Raw genomic sequence first — 9,774 nt, 5'->3', positions numbered from 1 at the left:
AGTTGTGGAGGATGTTGCTTCACTGGCTGTAGAGGGCAGCGTCACTGGCCCTCATATGTGGGATCCGAACCAGGGCCCTCTGGCATCCCAAGCCAGCTCTTAACCAACGCGCCACTTGGCCGGCCCTAGTCTGTTTACATTTAAAGTAATTATTGATAGGTATGTAGTTATTGCCATTTTATTAATTGTTTTCTGACTGATTTTGTAGTTCTTTGTCTCTTTCTCATTCTTTTGCTCTCGTCTGTGTTGATGACTTTCTATAGTGTTGTATTTGGATTCCTTTCACTTATTTCTTGTATCTCTTCTTGTAGATTTTTGGTTTGTGTTTACCATGTGCTTGATATATACCAAGCTATGTTTATAGCAGTCTATTTTAAGTTGATAGTTGTTTAAGTTTGAACACATTCTAAAATCACTACAATTTTTACTCACCTCCTTTCCGTTTATGTGTTTATTTCTTACTTGAGTTATGTGCGTGTTTGTGTGTATCCTTTAATTTATCGTTGTAATGACCTTCCTACTTTGGCCTTTTAACCTTTGTACCAGCTTTATATTTGGCCGATCCACTGCTTTTGTTAAGTGTTTGCCTTTGTCAGTGACACTATTTTTTCTTCCCTCTATTTTCTTATTCATACTTTTGATCTTTTCTACTTAAGTCCCTTTAACATTTCTTGTAATACTGGTATAGTGGTGGTGAACTCCTTTCGTTTTTTCTTTTCTGGGAAACTCTTTGTCTCTCCTTCAGTTCTAAATGATAGCCTTGCTGGGTAGAGTAATCTTAGTTGTAGGTCCTTGCTTTTCATCACTTTGAATATTTTGTGCCAATCTCTTAGCCTGCAAAGTTTTCTGTTGAGAAATTGATTGGTAGTTTTATGGAAGCTCCCTTGTATGCAGTCCCTTATACTAACTGCCTTTCTCTTGCTACTTTTAAGAGTCTCTCTTTATGTTTAACCTTTGGCATTTTAATTGTGATATGTCTTTGTGTGAACCTCTTTGGGTTCATCTTGTTTGGAACTCTCTGTGCTTCCTCATCTTGTAGGTCTATCTCCTTCACCACGTTAGGGCATTTTTCAGCCATTATTTCTTCAAATAGGTTTTCAATCCTGTGTTCTCTCTCTTCTCCTTCTGGTACCCCCGATAATGCAAATGTTGTTATGCTTGATGTTGTCCCAGAGGTCTCTTAAATGATCCTCATTTTTAAAAATTATTTTTTCCTTTATTGCTGTTCTGATTGGGTGGTGTTTTCTGCTACCTTGTCTTCCAGATTGCTGATTCGAGCCTCTGCTTCCTCTAGTCTGCTGTTGATTCCCTCGAATGTATTTTCATTTCAGTTATTGTATTCTTCCGAGCAAGAGAATTGTATTTTTCTGTATAGTTCTTTTTAATGGTTTCTACCTCTTTGTTGAAGTCCTCACTGAGTTCATGTGTTCTTCCCCTCAGTTTATTGTGTATCCTATAACCAGCGTTTTGAGCTCTGCATCGGGTAGATTGCTTGTCTCCATTTCATTTAGTTCTTTTTTGCTAGAGTTTTGTCCTATCCTTTCATTAGGGACACGTTTCTTTGTCTCTTCATTTTGGTTGACTCCCTGTGTTTGTTTGTATAGAATAGGTAGATCTGCTACATCTCCCGGCCTTGGCAGAGTGGTTTTATGTTTAGATGTCCTGTGAGGCCCAGTGGTGCAAACTCCCTGAGCCAGTTGCTCCAGGCTTGTCCCTTGTGTGGGTTGTGTGACTCACCTGTTGTAGTTGAGCCTTGATTGCTGTTGGCATATCAGTGGGTGGGATTGACTTTCATGCTTACTGCCCCTGAGGGCTGACTATGACTACAGTGCACAAGGCGTGCAGGAGCTGATCCCATGGAGCTGAAGTCACTTTATCAGGTCTCTGGTGTCAACCAAGTCTGTCCTCCGGGTGTGTCATTCGTGGAACTGGTTGGGTGGCAGTCTGGTGTTGTCTGAAGTTGGCCACCAGCCATGTTGATTCTGGAGCTGCTTTGGAGGAGTTCAGGTGCAGGCCAGTATCAGTCACCGTTGGTGTCCAGCTTGGGGCTGCCTGGTGGATGCCATAAAGGGATTTGTGGTTGGTTGTTGCTTGTGCTGAGCGTGGTGGCACTTGGGAGAGGCTATGCTGTGAATCAAGGCCAGCTGCCGCTAGTGGCAGGCTTGGGACCCTTTGGTGGGCACCACAGTGTGGGCTGAGATCAGCTACCACTTGTGCCAGGCTTTGACTGCTTAGCTGAAGCTATGCCCCAAGCCAACATTGGCTGCAGCTAATGCCAGGCTTGGGGCCACCTAATGGGAGTTACAATGTAAGTTGATACTGGTCACTGCGTGTGCCAGGTTTGGGGCCACTTAGCAGGAGGTATAGGGCATGCTGAGGCCAGCCACTGCTTGTTTGGGGTTTGTGGACTTTTGAGAGATTTTAGGAAAGCCTGCGGCATGAGCCGAGGTCGGCCGCTTGTGTGGAAAAGCTGCTGGAAGATGTTCAGCCCCAGCACTCAAGTTGGGTGGGGTGGGGTCTCAGGGAATCCCTAGGGCAGCGAAAACATTGTTAGCCAGGTTGATGGACAGGAGAGATTTGGTGCTCACTGGAACCTGTTGGCTGGGTGGGGGTAGGGCTCCACAAAGGAACAACGGTGCCATCCAGCGCTTCCATCCCGGACCCCTGCCCCTCCAGCCCTCACCCTGAATCTATTGGATTCAGTTCCTCCCAGTATGTCTCTGGCATTTTTCAAGCTGCTGCCCCAGCACTGGAGCTCAGAGTGATTGCATCTGTCAACGAGTAAGTCCAGGCGCATTCCCTTTAAGAGGAATGCTTGGTACTCCAGCAGCCCTCCAGACACAATCTCCACTGGTTTTCACAGCCAGATGCTACGGGGACTCATTTTTCTAGCACTGGTGCCCAGGGCTGAGGAGCTCTGTGTGGGGCTAGGACTCCCTCGCTCCTCAGGGGCGACCTCCACAGCTGAGAGATCGCTCCCGAGTTTGAACCGCCACACATGGGTATGGGACCTGCCCGTCTGGCATCTCTGCCCCGCCTACCAGTCTTGCTGTGGCTTCTTCTGTATAGGACTTCAGTTACAGGACTTCTGTTAGGTTAGACTTCAGGTAAGGTTCTCAAGGGTGATTGTTCTGTAATTTAGCTGTGGTTTTAGGTGGTTATGGGCAGAGGCAAGCACAGTTTATTCCTACTCTGCCACCTTGACCAGATGTACAACTGTCACTTTTAAAGGTAGCATCCTTTTTTTTAATTGGTGAACCATACCATGAAGTATTTGACCAATCTGCTTTTGGTGTGGGCATTTAGGTTGAGTCCAGTTTTTTGTTTGTTTTTTTAGCTGAGCCATCCTGCTACCTGTTGGCAGCTCAGTGGCTGCTCAGTTCGGGCTGGACTCGAACCGCTGTTGCTCAGAGCTCAAACTCTTGAGTGAGCTCTTAACCAACTGAGCCACTCGGCCGGCCCCCAGTTTTTTAAGCTATTATAAAGAATGCAAAGGTGAATACATTTGTGTATTCATCTTTTTTTACCTGTTGGATTTATTCTTTTCAGGATAAATTCCTGCTGAGTCGAATTATTGAACTTTTCAAGTCAACTTTTTGTTGTGATGTAATACGCTTACAGAAAAAAGTGCATCACTCTGTAAGTGTTCTGTTCCATGAACTTTCTGAGAACACATCAGTGTCATCTTCACCTACATCAAGAAGTAGAATATTCCCAGTACCCAGAAGCCCCCGCATGCCCCATTCAAATTTCTGTCTCCCCCATCAAGGACAGCCTCTTTCCTGACTTTTTTTTTTTTAATTAAAACTTTATTGTTGTTGTTTTTATTATTATTGGGGCAGTGTTAGATTCACAGCAAAATTCCGGGGGAGGCCCAGAGATTTCCCATATACCTCCTTCCCACGCACATGCACAATCTCCGCCATTATCAATATCCCCTACCAGAGAGTTGTTATAATCTATGAACCTACACTGACACATCATTGTCACCCAAAGTCCATAGTTTGCATCACTCTTGGTGTTGTACATTCTGTGGGTTTGGACAAATGTATATGGCATGTCCCGTCATGAGGTACCATCCAGAGTAGTCACAGCCCTAAAAATCGGCTGCGCTCCCCCGGCTCGTCCCTTGCCCCTCAACACCTGGCAACCACTGATCTTGTTACTGTCCCCATAGTTTTGCCTTTTCCAGGATGTCATGTAGTCAGAATCATACACTATGGAGCCTTTCTAGCCTGACGTCTAACACTGTAGATGAGTTTTGCCTGCTTTTGAACTTGATGTAAATGGAATCCTAAAGTGTGTGCCCTTTTGTGTCTGGCTTTTTTTCGCTTGTCATTACGCTTTGGAAACTCGCGCACGTATTGCACATATTGTTCGTGTTTGTTGCTGTATATTCCATCGTTTGACCATACCACACTCTTAACACTTTATCCTGCCATCGCTGGGCATTTGGGTAGCTTCCAGCTTAGGGGCTACTCCAATCTTACTGCCCCAGCTATTCTTGTAGACAGCATCTGGTGAGCACAAGCACACATTTCTGTTGGCTATGTACCTAGGAGTGGAATTGCTAGGCCATCAGGTATCCGAATGTCCTTGCTGACATGCATGTGATATACATGACCGTATTTACTCCAGAGAGGTGATAATTGCCCCCAGTGGTTACCCGACTTTTCCAAGTGTCAGTTTCTACATCTGTAAGATGGGACTACAACCCCCTCCCAGGATGCCAAGAGAAAGAGAAGCTATCGCCTGGAGATAGGCACCCAGCACACAGCGAGCCCGCAGTACCAGTCAGCAGTCGTCATGAATATTGTCTAGCAAACAACAGCCTCTCTCTGGAAGGCTTGAGAATTCTGAGCTGCAGGTTCTTAAAGAGATCACAGCTTGAACCTGAGGCCAAAAAAAAAAAAACACAAAAAACCCAGAACATGAAGTAAGGGTAGCAGTTGGCCTCAGAAATGAGCTACCTATAGAACAAGAAGAGAAAGGGTGCTTAGGGGACGGGAAATGCTGAGAGGATGGTGGCGGGACAGAGCAGTTCCCCAGTCCAGCTCCTATTTTGGGAAGTTTTACCCGCACTGTATACAGTCCGCAGGACCCAGTCCTAAAAGCCTTGAACTCCAGGATATTCTTGGAAACAGGCAATATGTGTAGTGGTGACGGGCAGGCTTTGAGTTGGGCAGACTTGGAACTGAGTCCCAGCTCTGCCACTTAGCCGTTGTGGGACCATAAGCAGTCTCTGAGCTGCACTTTGCAAATCCTAAAACAGAGAAAAAAAGTATCTACTCACTTAGGTTTGGAGAGTGAAGCGAGAAGGAACAGATATATGTTCAGTACTGTGTTTCACAAAGTAAGCACTCACGTGCGGGTGGAACCCTTATAAAACCTGGAACCCACAAGGTCAGGTCTTAGCTGTGGAAGAAACATGGCCCACCAGCCAAAAATGGTAACTAAAAATAAAAAACCTCTTGTACTTACGTTTTCTCAGCTTTAGGTTATGGGGGAGTCTGAATACGTTGTCCACAGCAGCGGTTATCAAAATTCTGTATGTTTCCCCTCCACTCCCTTGTCCCACCAGATTCCACATACATTTTTCACTACAGGGCTCCCAGGTCACTTCCAGCACCAGCCTGAACCACTTTTGACCCTTTCCTTACTCTTCTGTCTCTTACTAGGTGACTACACAACGCCCCTTTCTCTCCTAGGAAAGAACCCACCTTCGGGAGTGGGAGAAGAAAGAGTCAGACAAGCGGACATAATCTCTTTAGTGGGTTGGGGGAGGGGAAAGTTCACGACTGTCCTGTGTCCCATGAGCTGTTAATGTTAGTACTAGTTGTATTATCGCGAAGGGGGTTGACGCTAACGACCCACAGCCTCATCACCAGGACGCATGGGAAACCCTTGTTGGCTTCCCCATCCCGTGCTCCGCCTTGCCATGGTGGGAGATGGCGTGAGAATGGGTGGACGGAGGAGGGTGGGGGTGAGGCAGAAGAGTGGCCCCAGCCTCCGCCTGGTAGCTCCGAGTTCAGCGGTCAGTGATGTCTTTCCCTCTCTCATTTTCTTTCTTGCTCTTACTTCGCAGTCTCCTCAGACCAGATCGAGCAGCTCCACCGGAGGTTTAAGCAGCTGAGTGGAGACCAGCCTACTATTCGGTAAGCTCATCAGCTGGGCTTGGGCGATGGGCAGGCCCGTGGCTCTGGGGGATTTCTCTCCATGTATCTTTCCCTGACTGCAGAGTGACTCAGGGACAACTCCTGGGTTGCCCATGTTCCAGAGTTCCTGAGGCAAACCGGTAGCTGTTTTAATTCTTCGTGTCACTTCTAGATAAGATGTTCTCAACTAAAAGAAAAAGCGCCACACCTGTTTGTATTGGGAGCAGAAAATTCTAACTAGAGTGAAGACAAAGGGGTGGACAGCTAGCCAGCCACCCCTGCCTTCCTCAAATGGAACATGCCTTGGAATCTCAGACACATATTGAGGACCCGTTAAGTGCCAGGATCACGCCCATTGCTGGGCACCCAAAGATGAATACATTGGGGTACGGCCCAGTTCAGGGGCTCCAATGGTGTCACGAATCCCCATCTCTCGACTCTGCTTCCTCCTGGCTTGTTAGTTCCAACTTCGGTTAAGATGGCAGGTGGCAGCCTCAGATTTCTGTCAAGGAAACTGGCCTTCCTACATTGCGTTTGTAACGTTAACCTTTCAGGAGCTGTGCAGGTTACTTTTGTATGAGGAGGAATGCCTTGACCTCCGTTCCTTCTTCTAGGAGTGCAAGTTCAGCCTTCGATGGTGGTTGAGTTATTCGGATCCAGGCTAGTGAGGGGTCCTAGTGGGTCAAAGTGGGCGAGGAAGCTTCGAGGTGAACCATAGCAAGCAGAGAGTCCAATATATAGTGAATACTGTTTTAACTAGAAACTTCCTAACAGATGTAGTTTCCTAAAATAAACGTTCAAGGTCTCAAGGTTACAGTGTTGGAACTTTTAAAAGAAACCTTTCAATAGCCCTTTTCCTTCGTACACAGACTTAAATTTCAGTAAGTTTTCTGGAATCTGATATATAAATACCTACTCTCTCCTGCCTTTCTAAACAAAGACATGTTGTTAATCCTTTGCACTGTATTTTCAAAGCATCCGTTTCCAGAGTTTAGGCTCTGGTGGTCTCAAGGTTCTTGCCTCCAGTCTCAAGGCAGATTTAATGACAATCAGGATTTACACCTTTAATTCTGCACATCTCACTGGCTAAGCCCAATGAAGGAGAGAACAGAGCCTCGCAAAAGGTCACCTGGCTTCTCATTGGCTCTGACGGGGTCACATGACCAAGTCTGAACCAATCCCCATGACAAGGGCTAGAAATGCAAATTGTTTTTTCCAGAGCTGTGAGGGATTGGGGCTGGGTCATCAGCCAAGGGCAAGGATGGGGGATGGAGTGGTTTCTCAGGGCAAGGTGGGCCTTCCGGGGCTGAGGAGCGGGTGCAGGGTGAGAACAACTCAGCAGGGCACCTTGAGGTCTAACCAGAGGTGACACCTTTGCATGCTGGATATTGGAACATGAAATGTCAAGGAGATTATTCCTTCAGAAGTTCATGGGCACGTGCTCTGTGCTGGTGGACCTGACCGCCATGCAGCTCACAGTGGGGGATGTGTCAAAGCAGAGCCTACTTTCTCAAGATAATTTTCTAACACGCCGCGCCCGCAGCCCTATAACAAGCCTCCTGGGCTTCTTACTGTTATGGGTCTACCTGCGGTCTACGGGTCTTGGCTGGTAAGAGGCTTCAGGTTCAAATTTCACACGTGTTTAATTTTCAGACTTGGGGGAAGCAGACGCAAAAACCCAGACTTGGGAAACACGTTGTATTTGCATCTTCTGTATCCCCGGCTGTGTGACTGTGGATGAGTTGCTTTGTTTCTCTGAGCTCGTCTCATCTGTCAAGTGAGTCTCAAGTGAGCGTGGTCACTTGGGATTGGATGTGAGCATTAAAGATGAGCAGATGTGTGTAGGAGGATCCCGCGCCGAGCTGGGTTCGTTGGCATTTGGCAGATGGGCTGTCACCATTCCACCCTTTCATGAGGCTGTGAGGACCCGCCTTGAGATGCCCAAGTGTATTGCTGGGAGTGGAGGTGGGGAGCTGCTGTGGGAAGAGGAGGCTGAGAACCATTGGGGGCCCCTCCCACTTTGAGGTTCTAGCATCTGAACCTCAAATTGTCTAGCAGGCCCTCAGGGGCCTTTGCAAAGACTTACTGAAATGGCGTGCTCTATACTGGTTCTTCCCAATTTAGTGTGCACGTGCATAACCTGGGAATCTTTTGTAAAATGCAGGTTTTGGCTCCAGAGGGTCTGGGGTGGGGCCTGAGACTCTGCATTTCTAACAGTCGCAGCTGCTGCAAGCCCCTTGATTGCGCTGAGTCCTGAGGCCTTGGGGTAGCGAGCACAGTGCCTGGCGCGCAGTAAGAGCTCAGCAAATGCTGCTTCGTTGCTGTCCCCCACCAGCCAGCTTGAACGCCACCCTCGCCTCAGCCGTCTGTCTGTCCGCTCTCCTCAAGCCCATAGCCTCCTGCCTTTTCACACATCGGTCTTGACTAAATCCAACACATCTGTTGGGCTCAGCAGGAAAGTTTGTCCTGACCCCCACCCCAGACCTGGTCAGCACCCCTGACAGCCTCTCAAGGCCTTTCCTTTTTCTCTGTAGCAGTCACAGCATTGGTCATCACATCAGGTGCCTTAAACATCTGTTTCTGCCTCCCCGGCTGGATGGTGAGCACACCTGTGTGCACGCATCACCTGAGAACCTTGTTAAAAATGCAGGTTTTGATTCAGTCTGGAGTGGGCCCTGGGACGCTGCATTCCTAACAAGGGTGCGTGGGCTCTGGTCAGGTTGGCCTCACCCAGCACCGAGGACGCCCAGTAGGCTCTCCAGGCTTGGGTGGGTGGAGGCTGCACCCCAGGAGCTGCTGAGTGGCCCCTTGCAGGCTCCTGCCTCCCTCTCCTTGTGCCCCAGCCAGGGCTGGGGCAGGGAGCTGCTGGCTCTGCCCACCCACCCTGCACCCTGTTTGCCCCGCCCCTGCCCACCCACCCCTGGGACTGCCATACACATCGCCTTTTCCACACCTGCCCTCTTGCAAAGCCCTGAGTGTGTCTGTCTGGACCCAGTGAGCGGCTCCGGCTTCCCAGCCCTCAGGGGCTCCCCAGTGCCCTCACGGGCATGTCCATGCTCTTTAGCTGGGGCCCACCAAGGTCTTTAGCTGCTTACCTCTGCTTTGCTGAGGTCTCAGTGTGCACATCACCTCCCCCAAGATACCCTCCTGCCCCCCTGCACTCCAACAGCCTCCTTCTGGGGGTGCCCACCCCAACATTTACAGTTCACAATTGCAAATGGCCCCCTTCCAGCCACTTCCCTTAACAGACTGTTGGTCCCTGGAGGCGGGGCAGGAGCGAGTTCTTTTTCCCTGGAGCTCGTGCTGAGCCGGGGGCTTGTCACAGAGTAGATACTATGGGAATATTTGGCTGAATGAATGTTGGGAGCAAAGAAGTGAGGGACGAGTGAGTATAATGACCAGAAAGTCCTTTATAATCCAAAAAGCATGGTATAGATGAGACCCATTACTAATAGTACTTCCCTCATAGAGTTGACGCCTTCCCAGTAAAAGAATTTATCAGGGGCCCCTGGCACGAGTGGGAACTGTCCACAAATGTGAGCTATTCTTATGTGAGCATGTTTTATGGGCTGCTGGCTGGAGCATGTTACTTCAGTCTTATAACCCCCCCCCCCCCCCC

General features: G+C 48.5%; 1 protein-coding gene across 9 annotated transcripts in view; it reads left to right on the top strand.

Moving 5' to 3' along the window:
• TESC (tescalcin) overlaps positions 1–9,774 on the top strand; it is a 68,478-nt gene that overhangs the window by 22,463 nt on the left and 36,241 nt on the right. For all 9 annotated transcript variants that reach the window (XM_019641593.1, XM_019641594.1, XM_019641592.1 and 6 more), the window contains one exon: positions 6,086–6,155. In XM_019641593.1, coding sequence (XP_019497138.1) covers positions 6,086–6,155 — 70 coding nt within the window. The remainder of the gene's footprint in view (positions 1–6,085; positions 6,156–9,774) is intronic.

This window comes from Hipposideros armiger, unplaced genomic scaffold (genome assembly GCF_001890085.2).
Source record: "Hipposideros armiger isolate ML-2016 unplaced genomic scaffold, ASM189008v1 scaffold_62, whole genome shotgun sequence".
Taxonomy (NCBI): Eukaryota; Metazoa; Chordata; class Mammalia; order Chiroptera; family Hipposideridae; genus Hipposideros; species Hipposideros armiger.
The sequence above is the reverse complement of the archived record's forward strand: the minus strand, read 5'-3'. Positions and strand labels throughout refer to the sequence as shown.